The following is a 20032-nucleotide window of genomic DNA, read 5'->3' as shown; positions in this document are numbered from 1 at the left end:
TGAGCCCATTCCCAACTATTGAATATGAAATGGTTTCACATTGTTCACTCGTACAAATTGTACTGCTAACAAAGTTTTTGTGCAGACAATTAAGTGACTACTACTGCCCTTCAATGGAGGAATATCTTCAGAAATGGGGCCAGAAAATCCAAGTAAGATAAATTTTATGGCAATTTGTTTGTTCATTGTGAGACTGTTTACCAGAGAGCTTACAATAACATACTGTGCCTCCAGCAGTCCCACACACCAGCCAATGGTGGGCTCAGTAACTTTCAATTATAGTTTACTTATGCATGTGAAGTATCTTAGATTTGTTAAGTAATGCTTATTGCGCACCTACTGTGTGCCTAACATGCCTTGCTTTTTTTAATCCTCCCAGCAGTCCTGCAAGGGAGGTAAGATTGTTCTCATTCTGCGGATGAGCTAACTGTGAAGGTGGGAGGAGTTACAAAACCGGTTAACAGCAGCCTGGAGTTTAATTCAAAGACCCTTATACCTGACCCCCCTGCTCCTGTGCCTCATAATGACGGTAGCTTCATAATAAAATTTAGTACGATTTATCCCTTGTTAAAAAAAATTCCCTTGATATTCTTGTCTACTTGTTCTCCTAGGGGAAAAGAGAAGAGCGTTCCGAGTAGAGGAAAAGGCAAGAAGCAAAGGCTGCATGGGGAAAAGCGCAGAGTATGTGTGGGCATCATAGTAACCCTGCTTGGCTGGGGTGTGGGTTGGGACCCAGTGTGTGAAGAGCAGCAAGGGATGAGGCCAGAAAGGTAGCCACTGGTCAGCTGTTAGAGAATGTTAACAGTCACAATAAGGACTTTGGGTTTCATTCTGTAAGCCACAGAGAGCCCTAGAAGGTTTCAGAGCAAAGGAGCCATGGGATCGTGTATGTTTTGGAGAGATTTCTCATTTCTCTGTGAGTTTCCTTCTCTATGGGGACTACTATATAATCTCTCCATTATTAGGGACTATTGCCACATCCAGGTCAGAAGTGCCAGGCCAGTGGAGAGAAAGGGCCTTATTTGAGAGACTTTATGATGTAAAAGAGACAGAACTTAGTGTCTAACCTGAAATGACCTTGAGTGGGAGGTAGGAGCCAGGGTTTCTGGCCTGGGGGCAGGCTATGCTGCATCCCAGGGGAGCACGCTTCTGCAGGAGGGCAGATTCCATTTTGGATGTATGGAGTCTGAAGTGTTCATGGATTTCCCTGTGTAGATACCTCGTTAGATATCTGATTCTGGAAAAGTGTCAAGTCTGGAGATCAGATTTAGGAATCATTTGTATCAAGGTGAGGTGATGACTGTACTCCAGGAAAGAGGTCTGATTAGAAAACCTAAAAAAGATTTACATTTAAAGGACAAGGAAAGAACAGGGACAAGCAGAAAAATCCAGAAGGGCCCCAGAGGGGCCGGAGGAGAACCAGGTATGTACCAAATGATAGAAGGCAAAAGGGGATGGAGGTTGGGGGATGGTAGCTGTTGACATCAGAGTCTACAGAGGTGGGACACATTCTTGGGCAGAAGGAGGACTGAGAAGACTCCCTTGGATTGAGTAGCTTGAAGAACATGATCAGTTATATCAGCGGTCAGCAAACTTTTCTTGTAAAAGGCTGGATAGTAAATATTTTAGGCTTTGAGAGCCATATAGTGTCTGTCACAACCACTCGACTCTGCTGTTGTAGTACAAAAGCAACCACAGATGGTAGTAAATGAATGGGCCTATGTTCCAATAAAACTTTATTTACAAAAGCAAGGGTGCACTAGATTTGGCCTGCAGGCCATAGTTTTCTAACCCTGATCTATAGCATATCTGTTTTCCCCGCCAGAATTAGATTGTAGTCTTCCATAAATGATTATATGACTCAATAAACTAATTTGAAAATATAAATGTATTTGGTGATAAATTGCGATAAAATTTCTTTCACTGTAATTTCTACCTATTTAGAGTTACTATACCTGGAGGCAGTGGATTTTGATGTATTTATGAATTTACTAACTTGAGCTGATTCTGTTCAATTTTCTAGGCGTGTAATTGTATCAGCTGTATATGGTGATGCATTTATTTCTTCCTTTTCTAATTTGCATCTTTTTCTGAGCTCTAATTCTAAGTTAGAGACAGGTGGTGGCCCCTATTTTCTGCAGCCTTCCCCTTTGCCAATCTCGTTTGATGTGATCTCAGTAGTTGTGGATTTCTCTTGTTGATTTCCTAGAGGCCTATTGTAGTTTGAAAGTTCTTCCACCTTCAGTTAGCAAGGGGTGGTTTGACAAACAGAATCCTATCCCCTTTCTTATGATCCCAAGTCAGTGGCCTGCTTTAAAGGTTTCCTCTCTTTTAAAAATTGATACATAATAGTTGTAGCTATTTATGTGGTACATGTGGTATTTTGATACATGTGTATAATGAGTAATGATCAAATCAGGGTAGTTAGGATAACCATTGCCTCAAAAAGTTTCTTCTTTGATTGTTGTTGTTTTTTTTTTTTATTTTCTTAGAATCAAATCCAAACTTTGTCCCCGGGTCTCTGTAGCCCTGCTGCACAGTCTGGCTCCTGCCAACCTCTTTAACAGCATCTTTGATTTTTCTTCCCCTCACTTACTCCAGCCAAGTCCTTACCCTCGTTGGGATCTTGACACTTGCTGTGTCCTTCTCTGGACCTTTCCCATGCCTGGCCATCGTTTAGGTCTCAGCTCCGAGGCATTCGTGTCATAGTATTGGTCACAATCTGCAATTATCTCTCTCTTTCTTTCTTTCTTTTCTTTTTTTTGAGACAAAGTCTCATTCTGTCCCCCAGGCTGGTCTGCAGTGGTGTTATCATTGCTCACTGCAGCCTTAAACTGCTGGGATCAAATGATCCTCCTGCCTCAGCCTCCCAAGTAGCTGAGATTACAGATGTGTACTACCACACCCGGCTAATTTTTCTGTTTTTTGTGGAGATACGTTCTCACTCTTGCTCAGGCTGGTTTCGAATTCTTGACTTCAAAGGATCCTCCTTCTTTGGCCTCCCAAAGTGCTAGGATTACAGACGCGAGCCACCACGTGCGGCCTGTAATTACCTTATATGTAGATTGCTGTGCTTATTTACTGTCTGTCTCTGTGCAGTAGAATGTAAGATCCCTGAGGGCAAGGACCTGGTCTTTTTTGCTCATAACCATTGTTTCCAGCACCCACAACTGTGCTTGGCATAGAGTAGGTCCTTAATCAGTGTTTGTCAAATGGCAAAAACAACTCTCTTTTCTCATGTCAGCATCAAGGACCTATCCTAAGCCTTCTCTGCTGGATGTTCTCCCTTTGCCCCTTCAAATTCACCCTCCACCCTTTTCTACCCATCTTTGTTCCCTGAGCAATTGAAATTTTGGACTGTGTCAACTGGTGTACCTTACCCTGGGGCCTCTATTTGGGACTGTCTGTGACAAGCACAGGACAAAACTGAGGAGGAGAGCGGGATCAGGGCACCTGTTCTCCTGGGTGTCCCCCTGCAGAGGGGACTGTGTCTTTCCTTGGACTGAAGGTCTCAGCTCCTATCAGGCAGCCCTTTTAGTCTCTTGGTCCTGCTCTCTCTGCTTTTTCCCCTCAGGCCTACAAGATCCAGGGTAGGAGGAGAGAGAGGTTGGGGTATTGACTCCCTCAGCCCCCTTCTTGGCAGCTGGACAGTTAGCCTTCTCCTAAAAGCCACTGCTCCTGACCGGTGGCTCTGCTCAGCTCAGGCTCCCTGCTTCTTGTGTTGTGGTCGGCCTGGGGCTGGTAGTGTCTCCTGCAGTAGACAACCCTGGGCATTAGCCTATTCATGTTCGTTTCCTTAAACTCTACCCACAACTTTGCAAGCAGTCCTTTTATGAAACTCTCAATTACTGTTTTCTACTGAGATTCTCCCTAGTAACTTACTCATGTGTGAAATGGGAGAGTTGACTACGTGAAGTTTCTGGTGAATCTGCATTTCTCATGTAATCACTGCTGATTACTTTTGAAACCTGTGACTGATTCTGATAAAACTTGATGCAATTCTGAGTTGTGTAAATGTGTGCCACCTGCCCTATGTGCAGTTCAGTGTGACTGCCCTATGAATGATAAAAGTTTGTATTGTGCATGTCTCATGTAATTTTCAAACTATTTTGATGAAATTTTGCCCTAGGACTGAGGATAGGGTTATATCATTTTTATGAATGAGCTGCCTAGATTTCTGAGAGTTAGTACATATATTGGAATTAAAATAAAGAAGGAGGCTTCGTTCCTTAATTCTGTAGACATCATCTTTCTAGATCATTTTGTAGTGAGGCAAATATCCTCCCTTCCCCCCAACCCTGTCTGTTTGGATAAAGAATGACCCCAAACAAATCCACATGGAAGGAAATAGAACAACAGAGGGTGGCTGACCCCCAAATCTGGTGCAGATTTCAGTGTTGAACCCCAAACTTGCTTGATTAAGTAAGGTTGGGATGAGGTCTCATAGGATCATAGAGTTGAGATAGTTCTTAAAAGTCGTCAGTTCTCTCCCTCATCAGATTGGTGAATGCTGGGTAGAGAAACTTCTCCAAGTCTTCCAAACTCTGCCTAAACAGCTGCAAGGACAAAGATCTAGAGCCAAGGAAGTAATTAGGTTTGTTTGACATAGTCTGTTTGATCTTGACTGGATTTAGTGTATTGTTTCTGACAATGTCCTTACTTTAAAAAAAAAAAAAAAATAGAAAACGTGGAGTTAAGTTTAGCCCTCTTGTTCCATTTCTGCCACACCAGGTTTGCAGGCCTTTCCTGGATTTCAGATTCCTAAATGGAACACTCAGGGGTTGTCTTGGACGTCATGGTGGATCCCTTCTATTTGCTGAGTGCTGCATGCTTCTCAGTGCAGTGGGCTACTTTGCACTTGTAGAATAGACTGAGCATGTGGTAATATCTTCACTAGATTATAGAAATATCATCTACAGGGTACCACGAGAATATTCAGTTTGCTGCCTTAATAACTGGAGTAGTGATTCCACTGTAAGTAGCACACTGGCCCTGCTCACTTTTCTTCTGTGCCTAGGCACACTGGTGTGTCATTGAATGGGTTTCAGAAATTCCACAGTATGGACCCCTTTAGCCCATACAGCAGCCAGCAGACAAGTGGTCATTTCTGCCTATGAGCTTTGCCTGAGCACCATACAAATGTCACAGTTTCCCTCTGTGTATCATGATGGGATAAAACTTGGGCAGCATGATCCCCTTGCCCCACCCCTTCCTCCTGCCTTCTCTTCCTCCAGCCCTTCTCTGTTTCTGCATGTTGCCGGTGCTCACCAGCTCTTTTTCTGTTTCTTTGTGGTTTATAGATGATCATGATGCAGTCCTGAGGTTTAACGGGGCACCCACAGCCAACTTCCAACAAGATGTGGGCACGAAAACTACCATTCGCCTGATGAACTCTCAGGTAAAATTTTTTTCCGTGCAGATGTGGAGTAAGAGAAGGACCCTGGTGTGGGCTGTAAAGCAGAATGTATCTACGAGGAGCACATCACAGCTGCCAGCTTATTAAGTCCCTTGACCTTCCTAAGTGTCAGATTCCGCATTGGAGAAGAAGATGGTGATTCCATGACCCAACCTGGAGGTGGCCCAGGAAAGCAGAGTCCTACTGTCTCTGTGTCTGCCAGGTCATATCTGGAGAGTTGTGTAAAGGACAACAAAGTTGAGAACATTCAGGGGACAGTGAGGAGTATTATGAAAAGTAAATGAAATGACACGTGGGAGTGCTTTATGAACTTTAAAATGCTATACAAGTATTATAAGATATCACCACCATATAATTATGTGTAGTACAATACTAGAATTCAAGTATTACTTCATAAATTCCCCTAGGTAATTAGTTTCCTGAAGTATTTCCAGGTAGCACATGCTTATTTCTCAATACTAACGGAAACTTTAGAAATAGTCTTGCCACAGAGTTCTGTTAATAGATTTAATTAGCAGGAAAAACTGTGTTACACATATCAAAAATTATATGATAGGGCTGCAGCCCTATTCACCTCACTCACAACCACCAATGTTTGCCTTTTTCTCAGTAAACATCTGAGCCTTGGGTGTTTTTATGTTAATGTTTAGTGTCTACACTTCCCTAGGACTCCTGGGCATGGGGTGTACCCTGGAACTGATCAGAAACACCCTGTCAGCACCGTCCCAGTAGGATGTGTACCTCTCCTCTCCTCTGGCAGGGCTCCACTTCTTCATTTTCTAACTTCCAGGAATTCACCAGCTGGGCAGAAGCTGCTTTCTACAGAGCCTACTTTCCATCTGAGTCCCATAGCCTTAAGAATCTTTTTATAATGAGAGAGGGATTGAGGAACTTAACATCTTTGTAAGTGGCCACCATCTTGTTTTCCATTCTTCATCTAGTACCTTTGTGTTTGTCTTTTAAGAGAGTCACTTTCTATCATGGGAGCATCCTCCAGTAGCCTCTAGGTGCTCCCAATGTCTGACTGTTGGTTGACCTTATATTTTGTGTTTTATTAGTACTAGAAGAGGAGAGTTGAAAGAAATGGATTAATCAGCAAGAGACTCTCTGGAGCAAGTTGCACTTGAGCTAGACTTTGAAAGGGGGGCAGGATTTGGAGAAACAGCAGTGGGGAGGCATTCCAGAAAGTGGCACTGGCAGGACAGAGATGCACAGGGAATCAGGGGGGTGCTCCAATAGCCCTGGCTAGGTTGGGGGTGGAGATGTGGAGGGATTGACATTGCCCTGTAGAGGGAGATGAGGCTGGACCTTCCTGACTGCTTAGACTCTGGCGGGTCTAAAATTCAGACAGAGGGGTTAGGACCAGTTGGCACCTTTCCCTTCACATGCCCCAGTTACAGAAATCCTGGAGCTGGAGAGCACTTTAATGAGCACTAACACCTAATCTCTGCTTCTGCATAAGATGCTGCCTAAACATCCAGGAGATTTGTGGACTTATCCTTAGTTAATAAATTCATTCAGCAAATATCTTCAGTATTGAATAGAGTGTAGCAGTCAGTACATAGACTCTGCTGTTGGTCTGCTGGGGTTGAAACCCAGCTCTGTCTCTTACCAGCTAAATGATCACCCCAAGTTACTTATCACTAAAGAAGGGAAAACAATAGTATTTTCCTCACAGGGTTATTGTGAGATATAAATGAGAAAAATGTACGCAAAATACATAGAACAGTACCTGACACAAGTCTCAACGAATGTTAGCTGCTCTTACTGTTTATATGCACAGACATTAAGCTGGCAGTGGAGGATGCCATGGAGACCAACACAAATTCAGCCTGGTTCTCATGATACAATCAAATAGTTATACATAGAATATAAAGTTACAACAGGGAACTATAGAAGAGAGGGTCAAGGTGCTAGAAGAGCCCATAAAAGGGAGATTTGAGCTATTCAGAAAATCAGGAAGGCTTTCCTAAGGAGGTGATACTTGGCTATGTAGGAGGAGTAGGAGTAGACAATGAGAAAGTGTGATAAGAATTTTCCAGGAGGTGGCAACAGTACAGGTAAGCTTCTGTGTGGAGGAAGCTGTAGCGTGGAAGGACTTAGGGAGAGGTGGGTGCACGTGGGGGGTGTGGTGAGAGATGAAGCTGAAAGGAAGAAAGAAGGAAACTGCGGTGCTGTGCTAAGGAGCTTTCTTCTGTATAGCATGACCACATTTGCATTTGCAAACATCACTAGCTTCCATCTGCTCAGAGGGGCTGCAGTAGATGGAGACACATAGTTAGGAGGATCTTGCAGTAGTCTGGGCTAGAAATGCTAGTAGCGTGCCCCAGAGTAGGAGTGAAGGTGTATGTGAGAAAAGAATCAACTTAAGGGCTACTTGGGATGTACAGTCAACAGGCTTTAATGTTGCACTGGATGTGAGAAGTGAAGAGAGAGGGGCCAAAGGTGCAGCTCAGTGCTGGCTTGTGTAACCGATCAGCTAGAACTCCCTGGGATTGGAAGTACAGTAGTCTCCCCTTATCCATGGTTCCACTTTCAGTGGTTTCAGTTATGTGCCGTCAGTTGCAGTCTGAAAATATTAAATGAAGAATTCCAGAAATAAACAATTCATAATTTTGAATTGTGTGCTGTTCTGAGTAGTGTGACAAATCTCACGCCAATCCCTTCTTCATCACAAGAAGAAGGGTGACTAAAGTACAATAAGATATTTTGAGAGAGAGAGAGAGAGAGAACATTCACATAACATTTATTACTGCATATTGTTATAATTATTTTATTTTATTATTAGTTATTGTTGTTAATATCTCACTTACCTAATTTAAAAATTAAATTTTATTATAGGTATGTATGTATATACAGAAAAAACATAGTATGTATGGGGTTCAGCACTATCTGTGGTTTCAGGCATCCACTGGGGTTCTTGAGACTAGTCATCTGTGGATGAGTGGGGGACTACTGTACTTCAAGATGTTTTAAGTTGGAGGCTGAGGGGAAGGTAGAGAGAAAAAAGGCCATGCTAGGTATGGTCAATCTGAGCTGCCTTTTAGATATCTATGAAGAGATGTCAAGTAGGCATTTGTACAAATGGAACTAGAGTTTAATGGAAAGGTCTGGGCTGGAGATGAGAATCTGTGAATTGTCTGTATCTATGTGGCAGTGAAACAGTGGGACTGAACGAGAGCACTAGAGAGAGAGAGTGTGGACAGAGGACAGAAGTCTTATCCAGGAGCTTTGGGTAACAAAAACAGAGAGAGAAGGAGGCAGTGGTCAGTGGTGTTGGATGCTACTGAGGGGCCAATTTGGTAAAGATTGAAAAGTATCTGCTCTCTTTAGCAAAGTGGAGGCCACTGGTGACCTTAGCAAAAACTATCTGGGGAAAGTGTTGAAGCCAGAAGCCAGATGGGAGTGTATCAAGGAGTGAGTGGGAGAGTAAATGGGGAAGGCAAATATGGATAGATTTTTCAAGAAGTCTAGCTCTAAAGGGGAGGAGAGAGATAGGGCAATATCTAGAAAGAGTTGAGGATTCCAGGGCCAGTTTTTGTTCTTTTCAGCTGTTAGCACAGGAGCAGCCACCTGGCCCGCACCCCTCAGCCCCAGGATAGGTGACTGTGCACATGTTCCTGGAGCAACCTGCATGCAGCTTGTGGGAGCCAGAGTGGCAATATGGACCCTGTCCTTCAAATATTGGGAAGTTGTACTCTGATCCCCAATTGCTGCTTCTTATCACGGAGATGTAGACAAAGAGGGGGTGGCCATTGTTACTGCACCTCCTCCCCATGCTGTTACAAGCACCTCCTCTTCTGGCTGAAGTGACTTTCAAGGAACTTAAAGGCTGGGCATCTCCTTCCCATCCTTCATTTTTTTCTTTTACCCTTTTGGGAGCCATACATAGAAGACTAGAATATTTAAAACAATTGTCTATTTTGGGGAAGAGGGATTAGAAAGTCACTAGGCATGCCCAGGGGAAGGGCCAGGCTCAGAAAAGACCTGAAAAGACCTCAGGGTGATCCTCAGCACAGAGACAACCTGTAATAACAATAAAACAAGCAAGCAAACAAACAAAAACCAGCAAACACTGAAGAATGGGGAGAATCTGATTCCAGAGTTACCATGTTATTAGACTCAAGTATTGAGTTTTCAGTGAAAAATCACAAGGCACAGAAGGAAACAGGAAAGTGTGGCCTGTTCAAAGAAGAAAAAAATAAACCAACAAAAATAGTCTCTAAAAAAAACACCTGATGGCAGATCTATTAGACAAAGAATTTAAAACAACTATCTTAAAGATGCTCAAAAAAAACGAAAAGAAGAAATGGAGAAAGTAAAGAAAATGATATATGAACACAATTAGAAATGTCCATAAAAAGAAAGAAAACCTAAAAAGAAACCAAAAAGAAATTCTGGAGTTGTAAAGTATAATAATTGAAATGAAAAATTCACAAGAGGTATTCAAAGGCAAATTTGAATGGGTAGAAGAAAGAATCAGTGAGTTGAAGATAGGACAATGGGCATTGTAGGGTCTGAGAGCAGAAAGAAATATTGAACAAAAGTCAACAGAGCCTAAGAGACCTGTGGGACACCATTGAGTGAACCAACATATGCAGTGTGAAAGTCTCAGAAGAAGAGAAGAAAAGGAAACGTAAAGAATATTTGAAGAAATAGTGGCCAAGAAATTTCCAAATTTAATAAAAGGCATGAATATCACCAGCCAAGAAGCTCAACGAAATCCAAGTAGGATGAACTCAAAGATATTCATACTGAGACATGTGATAATCAAACTATCAAAAGCCAAAGAGAGATTTTGAAAGCAGCAAGCGAGAAGTGAATTATGAAACACAAGGCATCCTTAATAAGATTACTAACATATTTCTCGTCAGAAATTTTGGAGGCCAGAAGGCAATGGACTGATATATTCGAAGCGCTAAAAGAAAAAAAATTAAACTGTCCACTGAGAATCCTGTATTCAGCAAAACTGTCCTTCAAAAGTGAGAGAGAAATTAGGACATTCCAGATAAATAAAAGCTGAGAGAGTTCATTAACTGTCCTGCAAGAAATGCTAAAGGTAGTCCTACATGTTGAAGTGATAGGACACCAGACAGTAAGTAAAGTCATGGAGAAATAAAGATCTCAGTAAAGGTAAATACATGGGAAATTATAAAAGCCAGTATTATTGTAACAATGGTGTGTAACTACACTTTTTGTTCTCTACATGATTTAGGGACTAATACAGTTTGGAAAAAAACAACTATTGGTCTAAAAGCTAGCGTTATTGTAACTTTTGTAACTCCACATTTTGTTTTCTACAAAATTTAAGAGACTAATACATTTAACACATTGACTGCCACACTAGAAAAAAAAACTTTTTTTCCTTGGGGCACAATGTTTTATTACAAAAATAGAATAAAATTTCAAAAACAAATGATCCTTTCTAATTTAATGAAAAATTTGTTATTTTTTATTGTTTTCTGTGTGTGAGTTATATGCAACTTGAAAAATAGTTCATGTGGCTCCCAAGGGAAAGAGACGTGTGAGTTTACATATGCTTTACAAGTCCCTGGGCTCAAAACTAGTGTGAGTTAAATATAACTCACATGGCAGTTAATGTGTTAAAAAGTTCTTAGTTCATGCTTTTCAGCACACAATGTATAAAGATGCAATTGTGTGACATCCACAACTGAAAGTGGGAGGGAGCTGTTAAAGGTGCAGATGCAGAGTTTTTGTTTGTTATTGAAGCTGGTATAAATCCAAATTAGACTGTTATAACTTTAGAACAGTAAATGTAATCCCCATGGTAACCACAAAGAAAGTAGCTATAAAATATACCAAAAGGAAATGAGAAAAGACTTTAAATGTTTCACTGCAAAAAGTCAACTAAACATAAGAGAAGACAGTAATACAGTAAATGAGGGACATTTAGACATGTTATATTGTTTAGAAACATTATATTAATAGAAATGTTTTCTGTAATGCATGTAGAAAACAAATAGCAAAATGACAGAAGTTAGGCCCTCTTTTTCAACAATCATTTTAAATGTAAGTGGATTAAACTCTCCCATCAAAAGATGGGAGATTGACAGAATGGATTAAAAAATATAATCCAAGTACAGCAATGCACTGCATAACAATGTTTTGGTGAATGTTGGGCCACATAGAGTGGTGGTTCCATAAGATTATATTGGAGCTGAAAAATTTCTATTGTCTAGTAATATTATAGCCATCATAATGTCATAGTGCAACACATTACCTTTTCTGTGTTTAAGTACACAAGTACTTACCATTTTGTTACAATTGCCTATAGTATTTAGTACAGTAGCATGCTGTACAGGTTTGTGGCCTAGGAGAAATAGACTATACAACTATACCATATGGTCTAGGTGTTTAGTCCGTTATATCATCTATGTTTGTGTAAGTACACTCTATGATGTTTGCCTGATCATGTAATTGCCTTAACAATGCATTTCTCAGGATACATCCCTATTGTTAAGTGACAACTGTTTATGGTTTCTACAGGAGACTCACTTTATTTGTTTTTTATTTATTTTATTTATTTCAGTAGATTTAGGGGGCCCTAATGGTTTTTTGTTACATGGATGAATTGTGTAGTGGTAAAATCTGGGGTTTTAGTATACCCATCCCCTGAATATGTGCATTGTACCCAATAGGTAATTTTTCATCCCTCCCCTCACTCCTAGTCTTTCATTTCTGAATCTCCAGTTTCCATTATGACACTCTGTATGACCATGCATACACATAGCTTAGCTCCCACTTATAAGTGGGAACATGCAGTATTTGTTTTTCCCTTCCTGGAGACTCACTTTAGATCCAAAGACACAAATAAATTAAAAGTGAAAGGATGGAAAAGAATACTCCATGAAAATAGTAACCAAAAGATATTAGGAGTGATTATACTAATATCAGACAAAATAGACTTTAAATTTTAAAAGTTTATAAAAAACAAAGAAGGATATTATGTATTTATAAAAGATTCAGAACAGAATGAATATATAACAATTATAAACATTTATGCACCTAACAACAGACCATCAAAATATCTGAAGCAATAATCAACAGAGTAGAAGGGAGAAATGGACAATACTACAATAACAGTTGGATATTTCCATACCCCACTCTTAATAATAGATATAACAACCAGATGGAAAATAAGGACATAGATGACTTGAACAACATAATAAATCAACTAGATCTAACAGATGTAAATAGAACATTACCTAACCACAATAGAATACACATTCTTCTCAAGAATGAGAAGAATGCATATGAGACATTTTCCCAGGTAGACCATGTGTTAGGCCCTGAATTAAGTCTCAATAGTTTTAAAAAGATAGATTGCATTTAGAGTATCTTCTCTAATCACAACAGGACAAAGTTAGAAATCAATAACAGAAGGAAAACTGGAAAATTCACAAATTTGTGAAAATTAAATGACATTGTTATACAACAAATGGGTCAAAGAAGAAATCTCAAGAAGAATTAGAAAATGCTAAAAGATGAATGAAAACAAAAACATAACATACGAAAATTTATGGGACACAGTGAAAGCAGTGCTAAGGGGAAATTTATAGCTCTAAATGTTTACATTAAAAATAAGAGACATTTGAAATTAAGAATATAACTTTACAACTTAAGAAACAAGAAAAAGAACAAACCAAACCCAAAGCTAGCAGAAGGAAGAAAATAATAGAGTAGAAATAAATAAAATAGAGAAGAGAAAAAAAATCGAAAAAAAATCAATGAAACCAAAAGTTAATTCTTAGAAAAGATAAACAAAGTTTACAAACCTTTAGCTAGATGGACTAAAAAAAGAGAGAAAATCAAATAGCTAAAATCAGAAATGAAAGTGAGGACATTACTTATGATTCTACAGAAATAAAAAGGTTATATAAGAGTGCTGTGAGCAGTTGTATAACAATAAATTGGATAACCTAGATGAAATGGATAAATTCATCAAACATAAAACCTACCAGGAATAAACCATGGAAAAATTAAAAATCTGAATATAACTATAACTAGTAAGGAGATGGAATCAGTAATAAAAAAACCTTCAGGGAAAGAAAAGCCCTGGACTTGACGGTTTCACTGGTACATTATATCAAACACTTAAAGAAGAGCTACCAATAATCCTTCTCAAATTTTTCCAAAAAATTAAAGAGAAGAGAACACTCCCTAACACTTTGAATAAGACCAACATTACTCCCATACCAAAGAGAGGCAAAGACAGTAAAGAAAACTACAGACCAATATTTCTCATGAACATTGATCTTCAACATTTTACTAGCAAACTGAATTTGGAAGAATACTAAAAGGATTATATAGCATGGTCAAGTAGGATTTATTCCTGGAATGCAAGGATGATTAAACATACAAAAGTCAATCAATATAACACACCAAATGTAACAAAATTTAATACCTTATCATGATTTAAAAAACACTCAACAAACTAGGAATAGACGGGAACTACCTTAACAAAATAAAGGCCACATGTGAAAAGCTCACAGCAAACATACTCAATAATGAAAGACTGAAAGCTTTCCTCTAAAATCAGGAACAAAGGCATGAACACCCACTTTTGCTGTTTCTACTTAACATAGTGCTGGAAGTCCTGGCCAGAGCAATTAGGTAAGAAAAAGAAATAAAAGCCATCTAAATTGAAAAGGAAGAAGTAAAATTATCTCTGTTCACAGATGATATGATCTTATATGGAGAAAATCCTAAAGATTCCATTATAAAAACTATTAGAACTAAAAAACAAATTTAATAAAGTAGTAGGATCCAAAGTCAACGTACAAAAATCAGCCGAATTGTTTACATTATATACACTAACAGGGTACAATCTAAAAAAGAAATTAAGAAAACACTTCCATTTATAATAGTGTCAAAAAATAAGGATACTTAGTAATTTATTTAACAAAGAGGCAGAAAGACTTGTGCAATGAAAACTACAAAAGATTTCTGCCAGGAATTAAAGAAGTCATCAATGGAAAGATATCCAATATCAGTTAGATATAATTATATTGCATTTTATACAGTATTAAGTCTTCATGAGTTAGAAGACTTAATATTGTTAAGATGTCAATAACACCCCAAGATGATCTACAGAGTTAGTGCAATCCCTATGAAAATCTCAATGACATTTTTTGTAGAAGTATAAAAACCCATCCTAAAATACATATGGAATCTCAAGGGACCCCAAATAACTAACCAATTGTAAAAAAGAAGAAGAAAACTGGAGGACCCTCACTTGCTGATTTCAAAACTTAATACAATGCTAAATAATCAAAATAGTGTGGTACTGGTATAAAGACAGACATGTAGACCCATGGAATAGAATAGAAAGTCCAGAAAGAAACCCTTGCATATATGGTCAAATGATTTTTGACAAGTGTATCGAGACTGTTTAATGGGGAAAAAACAGTCTTTTCAAGAAATGATACTGGGAAAACTCGATATCCATGTGTGAAAGAATGAAGTTGGACACTTACCTAACACCAAATATAAAAATTAACTCAAAATGGATCCATGACCTAAATGGAAGACCTCAAACTATAGAACTCTTAGAAGAAAACATAGGACAAAACTTTATGACATCAGATCTGGCAATGATTTTGTTATTATGACACCAAAGGCACAGGTAATAATGAAAAAAATATATACAAATTGGACTTAATGAAAATTTTAAAAGTTGTGTATCAAAAGACAATCTCAATAGAGTAAAATTATAACACATAGAATGGGAGAAAATATTTGCAGATCACATATCTGAGAAGGAATTAATACACAGAATATATAGGGAACTTATAAAACAACAATGAAAAAATTAAACAACTCTATTCAAAAATGGACAAAGGACTTGAAGAGACATTTCTCCAAAGAAGATATACAAATGGCTTATATGCACATGAAAACATGCTCAACATTGTTAATCATTAAGGAAATGCAACTCACACCTATTAGGATGGCTTATGAGGAGAAATTGGAACCCTTGTGCACTGTTGGTGGAAATGTAAAATGATCAGCCACTGTGGAAAACATTTTGGTGGTTCCTCAAAATATTAAAAATGGAATTGCCATATGATCCAGCAATTCTACTTATTAGTATATACTTGAAAGAATTGAAAGCAGAGTCTCAAAGAGATATTCATGCACCCATGTTTAGAGTATCATTATTCACAATATATAAAATGTGGGAGCAATCCAAGTATCTATCAATGGATGAATGGATAAGCAAAATGAATACACATACAATGAAATACTATATAATTCAACCGTAAAAAGGAAGGAAATTCTGACATATGCTGTGACATGTATGAACCTTGAGGACATTATGCTGAGTAAAGTCAGTCACAAAAAATGAATACTATAGGATTCCACTTATGTGAGGTACTTAGAACAGTCAAAATCATAGAAACGAAAAGTTTAATAGTGGTTGCCAGGGACTGAGGGGTAGGGGAATGGGGAATTAATGTTCAATGGGTACAGAGTTTCAGTTTTACAAGACTGAAAAGAGTTCTAGAGAAAGATGATGGTGATAGTTGCACAACAATATGAATGTATTTAATTCTACTGAACTGTATACTTAAAAATGGTGAAGATAGTTAATTTTATGTTATATATATTCTACCACAATGGGAAAAAACTGGAGGAGACAGTCACAAAAGGACAAATACTGTGTAATTTCACTTATGTGAAGTACCTAGAGTAGTCATTCATAGAGACGAAAAGTAGAATGATGTTTGCAGAGGCCGGGGGTGGGGGAAAGAGTGGAGAGTTGCTGTTTAATGCATACTATGTTTCGGTTTGGGACAATGAAAAAGTTCTGGAAATGGTTGGTGGTGATGGTTGCACAACAATGTGAATGTACTTAATGCTACTAAGCTGAATACTTAAAAATGCCTAAAATGGTCAATTTTATGTTATGTATATTTTATCATAATAAAGCATTTAAAAAAATCAATGAGAAACCAGTTGATAGAGGGAAAATGTGAATATATTAAAAAGAGAAGACACTAAGCAGTTCCTGAGAAAATGATGATGGAGTCGAAGCCCAGGGGAGGGTTAGCTCCAGCAGGAGGCAGTCAGAAGAGAAGGACAGCAGGTGTTGCTCGAGGCAGTTTGTATTATGAGGGTGAGAGGGCTTCTATTCTCTGCAAAGTGGGATTCAAGGCCATGGTGGAGGGAGGTTGAAGGGGAAAGAGGAGGTTTGAGCAAAGAGATTTGAAACTGTCATTCAGGAGAGTGGAAAAATTAGTAAACCAGAGGAATGGACTAGGATTTCCAGGCCATGCTGGGCCAGTTTGAGGTTGGAGAGAATGAATTTAGAGAGAAACCAAGCTCTGTTTGATGCATGGATGGTGTGACCTGGAGGTCAGTAGACAGCAGCAAGGGAAAGAGGGGAGTATGAAGTAGCCCTGAACATTCTTTTGGATTGGGGAGCCTACCTGCTCCTTGGGTACCTCTTCATGGTGTCTCACTTGTCCTCCCTGCAAAGAACCAAATTCTGATCCTGCAAAGATTCTGGAACCTTATTTAAAGCCAAGGTAAGATCCCCCGGGAGTTAAGAGTATGGAGTCAAATAGACTCTGATCAGATTCCTCCTCTAGCACTTCCTACGTGAATGACTGAGCCTCAGTGCCCTTATTTGTAAAACAGAAATAAGAACATAACCATGCAGGGTCTTCATAGGATCAGAGGAATTACTACGTGTGGCACATGTCACCCAGGGGCGGATACGCAGCAAGTGCTTTGTGAATGGTAGCAATGGGCACTACTGAAGCTTGGGGGCCTGTCTCTGCCGGTGTGAGAAGGACCGTACCTTCCCAAATCCCTTGTAGGGGGGCATCTTGTCTCCTAGCAGGGGAAGTGAGCTGGCCTGAGACCACTTGAGAGGTGCCTAGCAGAAAGGAGGCAAGACTTCTGTTAAAGGATAATTTTCAGGAAAAAAAAAAAAAAAAAGCCAAAAAAGCAAGATCGTGACTCTCATACAGATATAAAAATGAACTTCTGGTAAAGATTTTATTTTACTTGTATTAGAGAACCAGAAAGATGTTACAACTCGTTCAGAAGAAATATCAAAGCAACACAAATTTGGAGTAAATGAATGAATCTGGTTTTTCCATGAAAGAGAGGAGGGGGAGAAGTCACTTGAAACTCTACTCAGCAAGGTTCAGTAAGCACGTCTATTAGTTGCCTACAATTTACAAAGAGTTGTAAAATAGCTCCCATAGAATCAGAATCTAATAGAGGGGAAAGGTGTGCTGTGGCAAATGTATGGTTTTCCACTGAAGCACAACAGTTTTTTTCTTGCACTTCTAGATCTCTGTGCACGATCATGCCAAGGCTGAGAGGAAGGTGGCCCACTTTCCCAGGGTACACTGTCCCCTCTCAAGAAATCCTTTCCTGCTCCTCCGCAGGCAAACCAACCCTCCTTCCTCCCCTCCCATAAGCAGCATAAATATCTGGGCTGTTCCTTTAATGCTCTAATCATGGGCAGCGCCATGGCAGTGTCTCTGTGGCACTGGACCGTGATTGACACCTTCCTATCATTGCCCTTTCGTATCTTGCTATCCTGGGGAGCTGGCGGTCTGTCTTTATCCTTTGTCCTGGTCAGTTATCTTATTTTGTGTCTGTTTCTGAGGATGAACAAACTTGAGTCCCCCACTGCACACAGAGAGCACCTGACACCCAGAGGTGACCGAGGAAATAGCTGTTGCTTTGGTGGAGTCCTGCCTTTGAGTAGCTCCTTCTCTCCCAGATGGAGGCATCCTCCCGACAGCAGCTCTCCTCTGAGGGAACCTGGACCCATGTTTGTTCAGCTCCCCTGCCCCATAGGCACAGGAATGCCATATGGGCATCTGGGCTGTGACAAAGCCACGGGAAACAAAAAGGCACTTTTCTTATTGAGAAGGTGGCTTTTATAGAGAATGGTGTCATACCGAGAGGTTTTGGGTCAGCAGACCTAGTCAGGCATGTACGCCCGTGTGCCAGATGTGACAGTCAACAGGAAAATGATAGAGTTAGTTAAATGTGGGTCTTTAAATAAATCCAGTTTTGACTGTAAGTGTAAGAAGGTTTCTGTGAGACTCGACTGAGCACCTGCAGCACTCAGTGGGCCTGAGAAAGGAGACAGTGGGGCAAGAAGACCCCAAGCCTCTGTCCTAGCTGGGGAGAGAAAACCGACTTCCATGTCTAGGGATGAGGTGTGCTGACTGCACTGGTCCCGGGACGTTCCCAGATTACCTAATGGGGCTCATCCTGAAAGAGTGGCAGGGGCCATTTATTAAATACGTGTAGTGTCTAAGGGCCTTATGTGTCGTATTTATAATGTATGTGTGTGTGTATTCTATCCTATTTTCTAACTTTCCTCAGTGAGCATTTGTTACTTTATAACTAGAAAGGTTACTTTAACCAGTTTTTAAAACAGCAACACTCCATCTTCCTGGTGTATGTAGCCTTTTCCTGGCAGATGTTCCCAGGGCTCTGTGGCTCTGGCAATGACTTACTGTCCTCATCGTGAGCACCCTTTCCCCACTGGGATCTCCAAACCCAGGTCACACTCCCCACGCAGGTAAGTAGAGGAGTTTGAGAAGGGCTTTATTCTTCCAGGCATGGCTGATCCCCTGGGCAGGGCCTTGCAGGGTGGCAATGCCTGTAAGTAAGTCACCTGAGGCCAGGAGCTGGGCGGTGGCCCACCTCGGACCACAGAGGAAGCTCTAACAGACACAGAGCAGGGCTGGAACCCAGGCTCTCAACTCCCCAAACAGTTTTGAGGCAATCATTTTTTTTGAGAAAATCCATTTGAAGTCACATGAAAGGAATCAATATGGATAAGTTCAAAGCCATGTCCATTTAAGGTTGCAGGGGAGGGGTGCTTGCTGGTTTCTCCCTTTTCGCTCCACAGATCCCAGCCCTGGCCACTTTCTGTTTCTCCCCTGTGGATAAAACTTTCATTTATCTTCACCTCTTGCCAGTTTCATGGATTGCTTTTTCATCCATCTCTAGTAGCCCAAGTGAATGACCAAATTTCTTGGTTGTGCATAGGAAGACTAAGGGTGACCCGATCCTCATAGTGTGCTTATTTAAATGTCTGGTGGTTTTATGGGTGTAGTCCTGCTGGATCAGAAAGAATACTCTGTTGGGAGCCTATCTCTGGGCTCTGGTCCTGGCTCTGCCCCAAACTCACCTTGAAGTCTCAGACAATTGTCTCTTTCCTCTGGGCCTCAGTTTATGCATCTGGAAAATGGTAGGTTTGGATTTAGTCCCTTGATCATCTTCCACCTATGACATGCTACAACTCAGACAAGAAGCAAATTCTCATGACACTCCCATATTCCTATCCAATGCTCTTTGACATCTTCCCCCAAGAGCTATGGTACCCGCTTTGTGTGAGGTGGTATAGCATGTAGGGTAGAAGTGTGGCCTCTAGAGCCAGACATAAGGCTCAATTTTAGACTCTGCTACTTACTGGCTGTGTAACTTGGGCAAGTTACTTAGCACCTCCAAGGCTATTTTTTTATTTATAAAATGGACATATTAGCACTTACTTCCTAGGATAGTTATAAAAATGAACTGAGATGATATATGAAAGTATCTAACATGTAGTAA

The 20032-nt window shown here is 40.0% G+C and overlaps 1 protein-coding gene across 3 annotated transcripts in view; it reads left to right on the top strand.

The window, feature by feature from the left end:
* The window catches only part of ST6GAL1 (ST6 beta-galactoside alpha-2,6-sialyltransferase 1), a 125799-nt gene that overhangs the window by 94623 nt on the left and 11144 nt on the right, over window positions 1–20032 (top strand). For all 3 annotated transcript variants that reach the window (XM_069475209.1, XM_069475208.1, XM_069475207.1), the window contains one exon: window positions 5301–5398. In XM_069475209.1, the coding sequence (XP_069331310.1) occupies window positions 5301–5398 (98 nt within the window). The remainder of the gene's footprint in view (window positions 1–5300; window positions 5399–20032) is intronic.

Source organism: Eulemur rufifrons, chromosome 7 (genome assembly GCF_041146395.1).
Source record: "Eulemur rufifrons isolate Redbay chromosome 7, OSU_ERuf_1, whole genome shotgun sequence".
NCBI lineage: Eukaryota > Metazoa > Chordata > Mammalia > Primates > Lemuridae > Eulemur > Eulemur rufifrons.
This window is presented reverse-complemented; position numbering and strand designations above follow the sequence as displayed.